The sequence below is a fragment of the Gopherus evgoodei genome, chromosome 2, assembly GCF_007399415.2.
Source record: "Gopherus evgoodei ecotype Sinaloan lineage chromosome 2, rGopEvg1_v1.p, whole genome shotgun sequence".
Classification (NCBI taxonomy): domain Eukaryota; kingdom Metazoa; phylum Chordata; order Testudines; family Testudinidae; genus Gopherus; species Gopherus evgoodei.
Genome location: NC_044323.1, coordinates 197905896 through 197922987, shown reverse-complemented (window position 1 = coordinate 197922987; position 17092 = coordinate 197905896). Strand labels below are relative to the sequence as shown.

Sequence of the window (17092 nt, the reverse complement as noted above, 5' to 3'; positions counted from 1 at the left end):
GAGAGGAGGTCAATAAAAATTATTAGCTTCCATCATAGGAGAGATTCAAAGACTGGGACAATTCACCTTGGAAAAGAGACAACTGAGGGAGGGAGTAATATGATAGAGGTCTATTAAATCATTAATAGTGTGGAGAAAGTGAATAAGGAAATGTTGTTTACCCCTTCACATAAACACAAGAACTAGGGGTCACCCAATGAAATTGATTGGCAGCAAATTTAAAATAAACATAACAAAGTACTTCTTCACATAATGCAGCCAATCTGTGGTTCTCGTTATCATACAATATTGTGACGACGAAAAGTATAACTGAGTTAAAAAACAATTAGATAAATTCAGGGAAGATAAGTCCATTAATGACTGTTAGCCAAAGTGGTCAGGAATGCAATCCCATGGTCTTGGAGTCCATAAACCTCCAAACTGTCAGAAGCTTGGCCTGAATGAGAGGGGATGGATCACTCAAAATTGCCCTGTTCTGTTCATTCCCTCTGAAGCATCTGGCATGAGCCACTGTCAGAAGACGGGATGCTGGGCTAGGTAGACCAGTTGTCTAACCCAGTAAGGGTACTCTTAATGTCTTCAAACTGAGGACTGTTTTATGGGAATTTCTTCCCATGGATCAGCTGAACCATATAATTTAGGACTCTAATGTTAATGAGCTTACATAAGAAAGAGAGAATAATAGAGTTCCTTCATTTTGTTTGCAGATTTTCAGGAGATGCTGGTTGGTTTTCAAGAAGGCTTCCAGTAAAGGACCCAGAAGGCTAGAAAAATTTCCAGATGAAAAAGCGGCGTATTTCAGAAATTTTCATAAGGTATGTCATGTGGTCCCACAAGTGCACATCTACTTGGGCATAAGGTGCTTCTGAAATGTAAACTCTGGAAGAAGATAGCATGACCAAGCTGAATGATGTCATCCTGAGATCACTGAAGTCAATCGTAAAATTCCTATTGATGTCAATGTTGAAAAATCAGGCCTTTATGTTTCTGTCCAGATAGGCAAAATAAGTTTATTCTCTTTGATATAAATATCTGATCTCTGCATTAATGTTTGCCTTGAAAACATGACACTGAATTTACTAAAGTTTTGTACAAGGGTGTTTATGTCAAATTATGTTCAACAATTATAAATTAAACATCAAGCCAGTTTCAGAAGATGCTAAATATACCAGTTGTAAGTTCTAGTGAGATCAACACTGTTGAAATATTAAACATAATTTTTATAGATGATTGCAAAGTTTACAGGGTATGTCACAGTGGGGATTTTTTTTTATTTTATTTTTGTGAGAAAAAATCAGCATTATTACTAAATTGGCAGTCTAGATTGAATGAGCTCCTTATTGCTCTCTATTTGTTACAATCAGTTCTGTGGAGGAACCTAAGATATTTGAGAAAGGGCTTTCCTTTCCTTTCACTCCAGAGGCTGTCATTAACTCACCAAGTGGTGCAGCAGTGATGTAATAATAAAATGACATAATGCCTTGCATTTATAGATTCATAGATTCTAGGAAGGGACATCGAGGGGTCATCAAGTCCAGTTCCCTTCCCTCGTGGCAGGACCAAATACTGTCTAGACTAATCCACATTTCTATAACCATCCTCCATCCAGGGATCTCAAAGGGCAGGATAAAACATTTGGATTTAATCTCACAACAGCTCTATAAGTTAGACCAGAGGTTGGCAACCTTTCAGGAGTGGTGTGCTGAGTCTTCATTTATTCACTCTCATATAAGGTTTTGCATACCAATAATACATTTTAATGTTTTTAGAAGGTCTCTTTCTATAAATCTGTAATATATAACTAAACTATTGTTGTATGTAAAGTAAATAAGGTTTATAAAATGTTTAAGAAGTTTCATTTAAAATTAAATTAAAATGCAGAGCCCCCCGGACTGGTGGCCAGGACCCGGGCAGTGTGAGTGCCACTGAAAATCAGCTCGCGTGCCGCCTTCGGCACGTGTGCCATAGGTTGCCTACCCCTGAACTAGACATTACCTCACAGTTAGACATTACCTCATTAGCTCACAGTTGGTCAAACTGAAGCACAGAGGTAACTTACCCAAGGTTGTACATTGAGACCATGAAGGACTCAGGAGTAAAAAATCCAGATCTCCTGAGATCCCAGTCTTGTGCTTTCCATCACAGAAGGACAAATTCACATTTCAGTTCTGATGAACTGGGTCCACCTTTTGGCACCTGTCACAAGGGAAACAGATCAGGTGGGTCACCCACTATTTCCTGGTGGATATTTGTTCACCATCCCCTCCTCCTCTCCCCAACACACGAATAGTTTGGCATTAGTGGAAGTCTTTGTTAATGAGAGGCCCAATACTCGTATAACAATGATGTTGTTGGTTATGATCAGAGCTGTGTAAGGAATTTGCAAGTCACTGGTCTAGTATTCTCATTCTTAGATGTATCAAGTCCCCACCAAGCAAAAACAGTCCTCCTCCTCTTTAAAATACAAGTGGCACAGTTTGAATTGGAGATATAGAGCATACACATGGGCTGCTATTATTGCCTATTTAAATTCTCTTTCAGTAACGTTGTAGTTTTTGATATCTAAAAATGACATTACTAGCCCTTCATTAATCAGAGACAATTATGTCCACTGTTGTTCATTTTACTGCACTAACGTGATTCCTCTATATCCCTTTATGTACTCTAGATTCCATTTATTTCCATCAAATATTCACAAATGGCTCACAACTGACATCAAGAATGACTTGCATAGAAAACAGTTGTGATGTCACAATAAAATTACATCTCCAGATAGGGAAATAAGGAGTAGGAGTAGACAAACTCTTCAGAAGCAAAGATCTCTTTTACTTGAAAATGTCTTTGTTAATAAAGAAAGCAGGATAACATTTAAAAAAAACAGATACAAATGACTAATATTTAGATAGTACCTTTCATCCAAACAGCTCCAAAAGAACTTTTGAAGCTGATTTTTCAGCCATATATTTTATAGAAGAAACAATTATCTAATTGGGCAACCATTTAACAGTGCATCAAAATAGTATAGTCCTGTAGGACAGGATGTGGAGAATAATACCTTGTCCTGTTTCCATGAGTGGTGGAATTTTAGGCATGTAGAATATAATTATCTAAGGAAAAATTTAATCAGGTCACCAGGGTGACATCCCCACTTTATAAAAATTGTCATGAAATCATTACACACCACAAGCAGTCAGGAGTTAGAGAGTTTACTTCTTATCCATAACAACATTTCAGAAAGCTTCCATGAGGCACTAGCATCTCATTAAGAATAGCTCAGTGGCAAGTAGTCGAGTGGGACAACATGGTTTCTTTTTTTCTTGGATTTGTTTAGACATCTTCTGTTCCTTGGGTCAGACTGTCTCCTTGGAATGGTTTTGATCTTGGTGTGACTGGTATAGATATTACTTTTACAGATTACCAGTCATTTTCGGTCTGAGTTTATCGCTCTCCCTGCAGTTGTGATAATTGTTTTAGTATTCTTATTTATTATTTGTATTGCCATAGTGTGCAGAAGTCCTTGTTAGACCAGGATCCCATTTGCTAGGTGCTCTATTCTTGTTTTGGTATTTCTTCAGTTCTAGTTTCTTGGCACATAATTCTTTTGTAGCTAATACACAATTAATTGTCTTTGGCTCAAGAATTAAGATGTTAACCATAAGGTTTTTTTCTTTGTCTCTACACTTGAGATTTTAATAAAGTATTGTCAGTTGCACTGTAGCAGTCTAACAATGCTAAATATGGATCCTTTTGAATTTTTACTATTTGGACAAACTTCTGCTAACTCATTTTGATTGTTTAGTAAGGGCTTGAGGTGATGTGCTTGAACTGATGTGTATATATAAAAAGGATAAAGCGAATCTCACAAATTTAATGTCAGTATTTGTTATTAACTCGTCTAGAAACCCAGCAGGAAAAAATTATGAAATGCAACATGTTGTGCAACTACTCAATTTCAAGAAAAAATAGAATGGTCTGCTACTCAATGGTAATCTTTCCCATTTAATTCAAATAGATCTGCACCAACTGCAGACCAAGGGCAATTGGGAATATCATGTAATTTCACAGGTTATTTTGCATTCTGATTCCTTTACTGAGTGCATATTTCACCCACAGATATCTTATCTTTGATGGCAGCATGCACAACTGTCCAGATTGCAACATTTTAGACTCTGTTCTTATATTTCTCAGTACTCACATGTGCATTGTTGATTATGCTTAGCATTTCATAACTCATGCTGTATTGTATTATGACACAGTGTCCTTTGTGCAGAAATTTCATCTGTAGTCCCAATTTGCTTTTGTGCTTAATAACTGGTGATGGTGATGGTGGTGGTTTTTCCTGTCTGTCATCTGTCTAGGTTTAATCTCTCAATCTCTTGTAAAAACAGGTCATTTTGTAATTTTACAGCTGGTCTTACCAAACTTTTTCAAAACAAGTAGCACATGAATTATATTTTTTTCAGTGTCTTTTTCCTGCAGTTTCTTGCTGTCACTATTTATAGTTGTTCTTTAAATCATACTGGCATAAAGAGCTCCTTACTAAGCCTATGTTTCACAATTAAGGAAGCTTTTGCAATTTCTTGATCACTTCCTGAATTTTAGGTGGTACTTAGAACAGTGGTGTCTTTAATATGGTTTCTAGTGGTTTATGGCATGTCTTCCCTCAGCTGATTTCTTCCTATTAATATATTTATGAAACAGCTCCCAACAATGCACAACATTGTCAGCATTTGTTTTTAATCTGAGCATACTTCTGTTGTGTTTAAATCAGTGCTTAGGATCTATTCGCCACTGGACAGTTGTCTTGGAGAACAACAGTTCCCAATCCAGGTGACCTTGCACTGATTTTAGGCTCTTTGTTAATATCAAAGTATTTCAGAACAAGTTGTTCCCTGACAAATTTAAATTCCCTAAGGCATTTTTCTTGCAGTCATCCCTTGACAATTGGTACTATCCTCAGATGATGTAATTTGAACATTTATTTGTGAAAATTGAGTGATTTTTTTGTTTGTTTGTTTTAAGATGTGAATTTTAGGCCTCCATTTTTAGGCTCTTTCTATTTGCACGTTACCTATCCTTTGTCCATCATCCTTTTTAGAACATAAGAACAGCCATACTGGGTGAGGTCCATCTAGCCCAGTATCCTGTTTTCGAACAGTGGCCAATGCCAGGTGCCCCAGATGGAAAGAACAGAACAGGCAATCATCAAATGATCTATTCCCTGTTGCTCATTCCCAGCTTCTGGCAAACAGAGGCTAAGGACACCATCCCTGCCCATCCATGCTAATAGCCATTAATGGACCAATCCTCCATGAATTTATCTAGTTCTTTTTTGAACCCTATTATAGTCCTGGCCTTTGCAACATTCTCTGGAAAGAGTTCCACAGGTTGACTGTGTGCTGCGTGAAGAAATACTTCCTTTTGTTTGTTTTAAACCTGCTGCCTATTAATTTCATTTAGTGACCCCTAGTTCTTGCGTTATGAGAAGGATTAAATAGCACTTCCTTATTTATTTTCTCTACACCAGTCATGATTTTATAGACCTCAATCATATCCCCCCTTAGTCATCTCTTTTCCAAGCTGAAAAGACCCAGTCTTATTAATCTTTCCTCATTCAAAAGCCGTTCCATACCGCTAATCATTTTTGTTGCCCTTTTTGGAATGTTTTCCAATTTCAATATATCTTTTTTGAGATGGGATGACCACATCTGCATGCAGTATTCAAGATGTGGGCATACCATGGATTTATATAGTCAATATGATATTTTCTGTCTTATTATCAATCTTGTTCTTAATGATACCTAACATTCTGTTCGCTGTTTTGACTGGTGCTCTACTTTGAGTGGATGTTTTCAGAGAACTATCCATAATGACTCCACAATCTTTTTCTTGAAAGTTAACAGCTAATTGAGAACCCATCATTTTATATGTGTAGTTGGGATTATGTTTGCATTCATCAACATTGAATTTCATTTGCCATTTTGTTGCCCAGTCACCTAATTTTGAGAGATCCTTTTGTTGCTCTTTGTAGTCTGCCTGGGACTTAACTATCTTCCCTAAACATACTTCCCAAATAACTGATCTCATTAATAAAATCTGGAATGTATTCATATTCAAGTCAAATTTATTTTCACTGGCATATTGCTGAATATTTCAGTATTTTATTATGTTGTTGCTTATGTTTGATGCCAATCAGCAGTTATGTCTGCCTCATTTAGAATCTCAAAAGTTTGGGAAATTATTATTATTGTTGTTGATTATTATGAATATTAATAACAATGGTTGGCTGCAATTTCAGAGGGAAGTTGCTTAAAAATATATCCACCAAAAGAAGGATTGGAAATTCTCGGTTTTGCTCTTTCTATATTGTCAGCCTTAACTAAAAACCTTGGCTCATATCCAAGCCCGAAAATTTTCTTTCATTTTGAAGTCTAGACATGTCTTCCTCAACTGTTTTAATAAATAGTGCTCATGTTTTCTTATCTTAAAACCTCTGGATCCATCAAATCATTAACTTGTTTGGTTTTGTTACAGTTGCCATCCTGTTAGCCCATACCTTGATATATGAACTTAATTATACCATCTGGCCAAGTTCATTTTTCACTTTACCTGTCAATGCAAATTCTCAAAGAGAACTAAATAGCTTCCCTCTACAGATTCAATCCCTTTAAGTTGTCTCAATTTCTAATCACTAATCAGTTTTGTAAATCTTGACCAAACTTCATAAAGTTTCATCTCCAAAATAATTATTTTGGACACTAACAAAAGAGAGATTTCTTACTGTAATGCTGATACATCATAAACAATAGCATCACAAATATAGAAAGATAGTTGTCTACATTTTTTTTTGAAAATGTGGTTGATTGTTTTTTGAAATTCCTAAACAAATATCTCTAAAGAGAGATTAATATGATTACTTTCATAAACCTTTTCATTCTTAGGCTGATAGACTTACTCAGAAGCATCTGTGGTTTTCAAAATGTCCCTCTGAAGTTTACTAAGGTTGTGGAAACTTCAAATCTTGAGTAAAGTCTTCAAAAGTGCCTAAGAACATAAGAATGGCCATACTGGATTAGATCAATGGTCCATCTACCCCAGTATCCTGCCTTCTGACAGTGACTAGTGCCAGATGCTTCAGAGGGAATGAACAGAACAGGGTGATTTTGAGTGATCCATCCACTCTCGTTCAGGCATAGCTTCTGACAGTTGGAGGTATGGACTCCCAGAACATGGGACTGCATTCCTGACCACCTTGGCTAATAGCCATTGATGGGCTTATCTTCCCTGAACTTATCTAATTCTTTTTTGAACCCAGTTATATTTTTCGCCATCACAATATCCTGTGGCAATGAGAACCACAGATTGGCTGCATTATGTGAAGAAGTACTTTGTTATGTTTATTTTAAATTTGCTGCCAATTAATTTCATTGGGTGACCCCTAGTTCTTGTGTTTATGTGAAGGAGTAAACAACATTTCCCTATTCACTTTCTCCACACTATTCATGATTTAATAGACCTCTATCATATCACCCCCTCCCTCAGTTGTCTCTTTTCCAAGCTGAACAGTCCCAGTCTTTGAATCTCTCCTCTAATGGAAGCTAATAATTTTTGTTGACCTCCTCTGCACCTATTCTAATGCTAACATATCTTTTTTGAGATGGGGCAACCAGAACTGCATGCAATATTCAGTACATAGCATTTATATCATGGCATAGTGGTATTTTCTGTTTTATTATCTGTCCCTTTCCTAGTGGTTCATAACATTGTTCAGTTTTTTGACTGTCACTGCACTGCAGAGAACTATTCACAATGCGTCCAAGATGTCTTTCTTGAGTGCTAACAATTAATTTAAACTCTTATCATTTTGTATGTGTGGTTGGAATTGTTTTCCAATATGAATTACTTTGCATTTATCAGCATTGAATTTCATCTGCCATTTTGTCACCCTTTTTGTTTGATCACTTTGTAACTTTTTCAAGTCAGCTTTGGACTTAACCATGTTGAGTAATTTTGTATCATCTGCAAATTTTGCCACTTCTCTATTCAACCTTTTTTCCGGCTCATGTATGAATATGTGGAAGAGCACAGGTCTCTGTACAGATCCTTGGGGTATCCCACTATTTACCTCTTTCCATTGTGAAAAATGACCATTTATTCTGACCCTTTCCCTATCTGCAGTTTCTGATCCATGAGAGGACCTTCCCTCTTATCCGATGACTCATTGTTTGCTTAAGAGCATTTGGTGAGAAGGCTCTTAAGCTAATGTCAATCAGTGGGTTTCAAAAGCTTTCTGAAAGTGAAAGTACACTATATCAACTGGATCAATCTTCTCCACATGCTTGTTGACTCCTTCAAAGAATTCCAGTATATTAGTGAGGCATGATTTCTCTTTACAAAAGCCATGTTGCCTCTTCCGCAATATACCATGTTCATCTATGTGTCTGATCATTCTGATATTTAGTTTTTACCAGTTTCCCTGAAACTGAAGTTAAGCTTGCCACCCTGTAGTTGCTAGGATCCGCCTTTGGAGTCTCTTTAAAAAAATGCCATTTCTTTAACTGCCCTTCAGTCATCTGGAATAGAGACTGGTTTAAGTGATAGGTTACATACCACAGTTAGGCATTGGGGTGAGGGGGAGAGATAGCTCAGTGGTTTCAACCTTGGCCTCTTCAGCCTAGAGTTGAGTTCAATCCTGGACAGGGACATTTAGGGATCTGGGGCAAAAATGTGCCTGGGGATTAGTCCTGCTTTGAGCAGGGGCTTGGACTAGCTGAGGTCCCTGATATTCTATGATTCCAACTTCATATTTGAGTTCCAAAGTTCAGAACTCTTGGGTGAATACCATCTGGTCCTGGTGACTTATTACTGTTTAATTTATCAATTTGTTCCAAATTGTCCTCTATTAATACTTTATTCTGGGACAGCTCTTCAGATTTGTCCCCTAAACAAAAATTGACTCAGATGTGGGGATCTCCCCATATCCTCTATAATGAAGACTAATACAAAGAATTCATTTAGCTTCTCTGCAACAACCTTGTTTTTCCCTGAGTGTTCTTGTACTGTCTTATACTTTTACATTGACTTGCCAGAATTTGCACCCTTTTATTTTTCCTCATTAGGATTTGACTCTTTTCAGTAATGACTCAGGCCCAGATTTTTAAAGCTATTGGGTATTGCCATGCTAAATGCTGCAACCCCTAACTGATTTAGGAGTTTAAAAGGCAGATTCTCAAATGTATTTAAGCACCAGAATTTTGTTTACAGTGGAGATTTGGCACCTAAAGATCTTTTAAAAATCTAGCCTTAAATGTCTAATTTATTTTTGTAGATGACACTTAGGTGTTGCAATGCTGAGCATTGCAATGCCTAAATGCTTTTAAAAATCTAGGTGTAAGTTATTATTGAAAATGGATTATAAGCACTCTTGAAAATCTCACTTGCATCTTCACTCGCACTTTAGTCCTGTGTTTTGAAAATGTTGTAGTTAACCTGTGAGATGAGAAACCATCTTTACTAACTTTATTTGGAGGTTGTGGGAAGATGAAAATATATATTAGTCAGGAGATAGCTGCCTTGGAAATGGTAACTGATTAAAGTGAACCTCATTTAAATGAGTAATTGTTTGCAGAATAACTTAATATACTGAGTGTTCTGCACACCAAACCGTAAAATTTACAATAATTATCAGCCCCCTTTTAAATATATAGCTATCTGAATAACATTGTTCAGAACAGGCATTCTGTGTACCAAAAAGCAAATTACAAAATATAATTGGAACTGTGCAGTAATAAAGCTGTTAATAGAGTTTCAGTACATCAAAGGGCAGAATATAAACTAACACAATGAAATCCCCTTCAACTCAGAGTGTATTAAAGCAGTACAATTGTTTTCTCCCCTCTACAGTGTAATTGAGAAAGCACCATTCTAACATGCTGACTGAAGAGTAGGGACCTGACTGAACTCTTACAAATTTAGGCCTGAATGTTGCACATGATCACACATGTGTAGTCCCATTATCTACTCTTGTGTGGAATTGTTCGAAGGATTGGGGATTTTATTTTGAATTCATTGTAAGGTAGACAGAGCAGTTAGATAAAAAAATGTTTACAGAAAAGGAAAGTTGTCTCACCAAGTGCTTTCATATAAAACAATTAGGTCTCAATAATAAGTCAGATGCCTAGGTGGCCAGACTGCTGTATCTGATTTTTATATAGTCAGAGGAATTTCTTAAAAAAAAAAAAAAAAGAGAGAGAAATATGATCATAGTTATGATTAGTTTGCTTTTGTACTAAATAGACTGTTGTCTTTAAGACCCTTTAATCATTTTTTGCACAATTTGGAAATGAAATGGAATTATTGCATGAAGAGAAAAGATTGTCTCATAGTTAAGGCAGTTGAATACTGCCTGGAGAATTAGATCCTATCTCTGCCCCTGCCACAAAGTTCCATTCAAGCAATTTTTAATCTAAACTTTTCACAGGTATCACTAATTATGTGTGGCTTGTTTTCTGGGTGCCTGACTTGGGACCCTAATTTGCTGGACTGCAGAGCACTAAGAGCTACAACTAAAGTCAATGGAATCTTTGCTTTGAACATATGAAGTACTGTCTAATGGTAAGTATGCTGAAAAGTCAGGTCCTATATGTCTCAAATCAGGCATCCAAGTTAATGGACAAATGTTGACCTCAGTCTCTCTTTGCCTCTCTCCTTATCTGTAAAATAGGGATATTACCAACCCTTCACCTTACAGAGATGAGTTATGAAGATTGACTGTGAAGCATTCAGATACTATATTGATGAGCAGCATAGAAAAGCACATGGAGAAATTAATAATTCTTTCTTTGGGGCAGGGTTTAAATAGTGTGCCGTAAAGGCATGGTCCACACATTGAACAATGAGCATAAATATTGAATAACTGCTCATTCACTGAGCCCTGACCATCATGTGCACAGAATAAGGCAGGGGTCCTATGGAAAAAAATAGAATGTGATCAAGTAATAAAGACTGTATCATAATGCATATGCACAAGGGTATGAATAAAGCTTGCAGAAGTAACCTTAATTCTAGTATTTCCTAGCTTTGGGATGCTTGACTTTGCAATCATAATATTCTTTTATCATAGGTTGGGGGGAAGGGTTAAGTAACAAATTAAAGGAATTGATTACTCCGTTATTATCCAAGTAGCAGAAGTGAACAGCATAAACAGGAAAAAGTATTTCAAACTTAACCATCTAACATACTATCAGTAACACTAGTAAGGAAATTTTGGTTTTTAAGCATGTATTAGTTTTAACTTGAATGACCGCCTTTAAAGCTACATTGCATTTTGTTAGATGAATCATGGAATGAGTATAGGATTCTCAAATGGAAACGTGGTTGATTGTTTTTTGAAATTCCTAAACAAATATCTCTAAAGAGAGATTAATATGATTACTTTCATAAACCTTTTCATTCTTAGGCTGGAAACGCAAACAAGAAATGTCTTTAATAGCAAACATTAAGGTTGAATATGATGCTGGGCGAGACATTTAGGTTTATTGTCACTTTCACTCTCTGTGGTAGTAAAGAGAGACTAAATATAACAAGCCTTATGCATATTAAAAGGCTCATTCAAGCATTTGGTATGTTTACTGCAAAAGAGTCCTTCTAGAGTAAATAAAAAAAGAACAATTTATTATGAATTTTGCTATAGAAATTGTCTCTAACTTTTACTACTTCATAGAAGGAAATTTGAAATTCAAATCACTGGCTGATGAAGAATGCTATTAAAAATGCATTAGGGTTGAAAATGTAGCTGTAGATAATTGTCGTAACAGATATTCTAAACAAATTTATCCCCATGACAATTAAGCTAAAAGAATTTTCATAAAATCAGATAATAAATTTCAATAAAAAGAAGTTTTGGAAGAATAAATACTAGAAAGATCAAATTAAAAAAAAATGCAGAAATTCCAGACAAGGGGTTGTACTCTCATTCCAGAGTCTTTCACTCACTTTTCTCAAACCACCATGTGCTTCCTTTCTCAGCAGACCCAGGTCTCAGTATCTTTTGGGTTTCTAATATAGAATATCCTCTTCTTTTTCAGACAACTTTGAAATGAAATTAGTACAGAATTCTGAAAGGCAGAATATTTTTAACTTCTTTGTGCTGCTTCATATATTGTACTGTAAAATATGTGACATAAAAACTTTTTATATCTTTTACCCAATTGACTGTTGTAGCTTTCGTATATACCATAGGGAATTCCACAAGTAATATAATATGATTAATTTCTTGTACATAGCTACTATAATGATTGTAAATGCATACATTGGTTGCCTTTGCATTTAGAGTAAAAGATTCCTAGGGCTTGGCTTCATGTACAGTGCTACAGTGGTGCAGCTGCACTGCTGTAGCACTTTAATGAATATGTTACTAAGCCGACAGGAGAGCTTCCTAGCAGCATAGTTAATTCACCTCTTCGAGAGATGGTAGCTATGTTGTGTAGCGTAGACCTGGTCCTAAGTGCCTAGGTCACTGCATTGCAGAATGGGAATTGCAGAGCACAACAATGTGTTGCACACTGTTCCAGGCCTGGGTGGACACTGTTGGTGTGAACTAAAAGGTATGTAGTTCACATTATCGTAGTCCACACTGTGGTTAGACTAGATATAGCCAAAATTTCTCATATTGCTTAGGGCTTGTCTACAAGAACACTTATTTTTCAGCAAACTGGGGTCTAAATCTATGCTGCCCTGGCCTGCTGTGCACTTAATGTCCCTGTGCACTCTGCTGCTGCACACTAAAGTTCCATAGTACGCTTTTATCTACTTTCCTTTCAAAGAGGGTAGATCAAATTTCACTAAAAAAAACTTTTAGTGTGTGGCAGCAGAGTTCACATGGACACTTAATGTGCAGCAGGCTAATGAGGGCTTGATTTACACCCCAGCTTGCCACCAAGTAAGTGTTCATTTAAGGGCTTGTCTACATGTTTTGAAAATGTTAGCCTTATTGTGGTAACTTTATATTTATTACAATGTATTTTATAAGGCCACCAATTCTGCAAAGATGTATGTGCATGATTCATTTTAAGTGCATAGAACTATTTGTGCTTATAGTTAAACACATGCTTAAGTGATTTGCTAAATCAGGCCCCAAATCTCTTAATTTATATGTCTGAGGAGACGCATCAGTGCTAGATGCTAGGCCCTGATTCCTCAATGAGCTCCACATAGACAGTGTCCTTTCGAAGTCAGTGATACTACATGCAGGCTCAGTAGTCTACCTACATGGAGCACCTTGACCAACTCAGAGACTTAAATTGTGGATGCAAATTATGCCATGAATTTTGTACACCTGAATTTTGCAGGAGTCAGTTAAAGCAATGCCTGTCCAATAAAATACACACAGATGTGTCTCATTTTAATTTGACTGATGAAAAACTTTAAAAATCATTGGGGCAAATTCTCACTTTATTTAAAATGGGGTAAATCAGACTTAGGCTCTGATGGTTGCATGATTTCACAAGTTCATCTATGCAGAGTTCAACACCTATTCCTACTGAAGGAAACTGTGTGTCTGGATTTACGTCATTTGAAAGAGCAGAATTCTGTAGTTCAGTAGTTCCAAAGACTATTGAGTTGTTAAACCCTAATGAAAATATTCTGCTATACATACACAAGTGAATTTTTAGTCAAAATTTGTTCTAAAGTAGCTTCAAACTTAATAAACAGCTGTTAGTGACAGATCTGGAGTTCTGATAATAGTGTCATTTTTAGCAAACTAGGGGCAACATTTAAAAATTGGAAAGGTATATTTACTTTTGATTTTACTGAAAATGAAATTTCACACATATTTCAGGGGGGAAAAAATCACATTTGGATTCAGATCAGTTATGAAAAGTGTGGAGCCAAATGGACTATTAGAGAGCATTATGATGGATGAACGATGGAAGCTGACTGGCATACTCTACTAGTATTGTCATAATGTAATAATCTAAATATATTATTAAAAGTGAAATAATTCACCATTTATGAACTTCATGTATTATTATCTGCTTGGATGATTGCACTAAACTAATCAGTCTCCATTTTTGTTTCTCAGACAAAAGCACAATGCTATTGTGTTTGCATTCCCATCACATCAGGGGACTGATCCGTTTTAAAAAACATCTTTATTGACATTTGGAATGAAGATAATAAGATGTTTGCTATTCATATTTGGTTTTGTTTTAAGCTCTCTTTCCCCACATCCTCAAAACTACTTTATTTTTCAAATCTAAATTTGGATTCTAAATTGCAAGGTTCTTTTAACCAAATTATGCCTTATTTAAAACATTTCCAAACTCTCAATTCTTCCTGAGGTTTTTCTATTTTAATCATGCACCAAGATGATTGTTCTATGATATTCAATTTGTGAATTAAAGTGAATGGTACAGTTTGGAAAATATATCGGGGGAATCATGGAGGTTGTGGTTTTTATATTACGGTTGATTAATCTTTGTCTGCATGATACAAAGTATTGTTTTGAAGTATAAAGGCAATTCTTTTTCAGTAGCTATAAATTTAATAATTGGTGATTAAAATAAGAGAGATCACAATGAGGCTTTAAACTTCATTTTACAACTGCAGACAATTGGCCAGGAACACTGTAACCCCAGTGGGCTGGCTCATTTTACGGATTACACAGCAGTTTTTCAGTTCTGGAAACATTATAGTAGTGTACTTCAAGAGACAAAGTGAAATAACTTGCTGTGATGAGGGCTCTGCCTTATTAGCTAATGAATGCCAGTCTACATTAATAATTTGCAGCGATCAAGCAGATTTGGTAGTCCCAACTTGTAGAGACTGTGAAGTACTTAATATATTTTGTGAAATATGTAGCAAACCCCCCATCAAATGATGAGTTTTTAAAAAAAAAAACTTACAGTTCATGGCAACAAGACAAAAGAATTCTGGAATGGATTTGTTTGGTAGCTGGACAGGTTTTACATCATATGATGACAGGGTACAGCAGGGTTAATTTCCTGGGAGTCAGTTTAATGATGATGATAATGATGTTCTGTTGAAGGTGAAGGTCAATCAGTTTTATGGTTCAAATGATAAATACAATTTCCAGGTTTTTTTAAATTATTTAAATCCTAAGAATAAATGAAAGATTTTTATTTATTTTTCACTCAGTTCAAAATTTAAAATAATAAGGATTACATTCTCAAAAATAACTGATGAATTTTGATCTTCAGAATGTTTCAGTTGTTTTAAAAGATCAAATTTAAAATAAAAAGGCAATAATAATAAAAAATAATAGAATGTTCATTTTCTGAGCTGTGCATATTTTCTGTCAAATTTTCATTTTTTTGTAGTAACTTTTCTTGACTGTACCTTATCTACGTTTTGTATGTTTATTCTTTCTCACTTATTTCAGGCTAGTCTCTCTCTTATCAGCCTTTTCCATTCATGAGGCTTGAGTCACCTTCCTGTTATGTGAGCTCCACAGGATGGAGGTTGCCTATGTTGGGCATGGAGGCAGGTGCTTGCAAGCCAAGTGGCTGGAGGCATGCCCTGGGGAGCAAGGGCAGAGGCCACTAAGTGTCTTCCTAGCAGAACTCCTGGAGGATGGCATTACTGGCATTACTGCCTGCCCTGTCGTGGGGAAATCCACCTGCAGGGATGAAAAGACTGTGTGCTCAGTCAGTAGGCTCTGGTCTTCATTTACATTTTCTCTCATTCCTCTGTTCTGTTCTTCTTCCTTCATAGTTACTTTGTTGATAGATTCTTCAACCTTCCTCATCTAATTCTGTGTTGTCTTATCTGTTCTCTTGTTCTCCGTTCAGTTTTGTCACTACCCCTCTAAAACAGTTTTTGCAGTATCCAGATTTTTTAATATTTTTTTGTTCAAGCTTGTTTTTCAGCCTTCCGTATCTGTGCTTGGCCTCATGCTGTGTCCTTATCCATAAAAAGCTGCACTGGAGCTAGGAAAATGCATTTTATCCTAAACTGTTCTGGTTAGCAAGGCAGGATTTGCTGTCCCATATCGGTTGAATTCAGCTTCCACAAATATCCTGAGATACTCATAGATCTGGGACACACATCCCCCTGTAAACCCGGACTTCTGAATTTCCTGGTTCTCCTTGGTTCTCAATGACCGCATGGCATCCATTAGACCCACAAAGCTATGCAACTCCAGCACAACTTCCACTTGGTGTCAGTAGGGTTCAGCCATGTAAAGGGAGCTGCTGCTGACTCAAACACTCTGCAATTTTCTGTTTGGATCACTGTACATGTAGCAGTTGCTCCTTCCATTTCCTGCAGTGTTGCCCCTTCTGAAGTGAGGGATTTCTGTAGTGTCTGGGGCCAAGTAAGAATGCAGCAGAGTTGCTACCCTTTGTCATTCCATTGGTTGTGCCTTCCTCACGTCATGATGTGCTTGGTATTGCACAGCAGATGGTCGCATGTGGGCCATTATTCAGAAAGAAAAGGATGAACAGTTACATTTTGCAGTCCTTTTCCTCTACTTCTATTGTTGTTGTTAATAGAAATGTAGTGACAGGAACCTAGTGGCATGCTAGAAAATAGAAATCCATTCATGTCAGTTCAGACCTTTCCTTCCACCCAGGCAACTTCCAGAATCTGTGTAATGTAAATACTATGAGGTATATGGACTCTCAAGAACATTCCCTGTCCTAATTCCAGATATGAGGAAGTATATATTTTTAGAATTATTCAAACAGGACATGCCTAAGAATAAAATGTTTGGTGTTTTTCAATTTCCTCTGATGATACTAGGGAACAGTGGTGTAAATGAAATTACTACAAGGTGGGTGCACAACTGGTTGAAAGACCATACAAAGAGTAGTTATCAGTGGTTCACTGTCAAACTGGGAGGATACCTAGCAGGATCCCACAGGGGTCAGTCCTGGATCCAGTACTATTCAATGTTTTCATGAATGATTTGGAAAATGGAGCAAAGAGAGTTCTTATAACATCTGCAGATGGCACCAAGCTGAAAGGGACTGCAAGCACTTTGGAGGACAGGATTAGAATTTAAAATGATCTTGGCAAATTGGATAATTGGTCTGAAATCGACAAGATAACATTCAATAAAGACAAGTAC

At 36.5% G+C, this 17092-nt stretch overlaps 1 protein-coding gene across 2 annotated transcripts in view; it reads left to right on the top strand.

Moving 5' to 3' along the window:
* Positions 1-17092, top strand: part of DOK6 (docking protein 6) — a 435288-nt gene that overhangs the window by 167220 nt on the left and 250976 nt on the right. For both annotated transcript variants that reach the window (XM_030552667.1, XM_030552666.1), the window contains exon 2: positions 708-815. In XM_030552667.1, coding sequence (XP_030408527.1) covers positions 708-815 — 108 coding nt within the window. The remainder of the gene's footprint in view (positions 1-707; positions 816-17092) is intronic.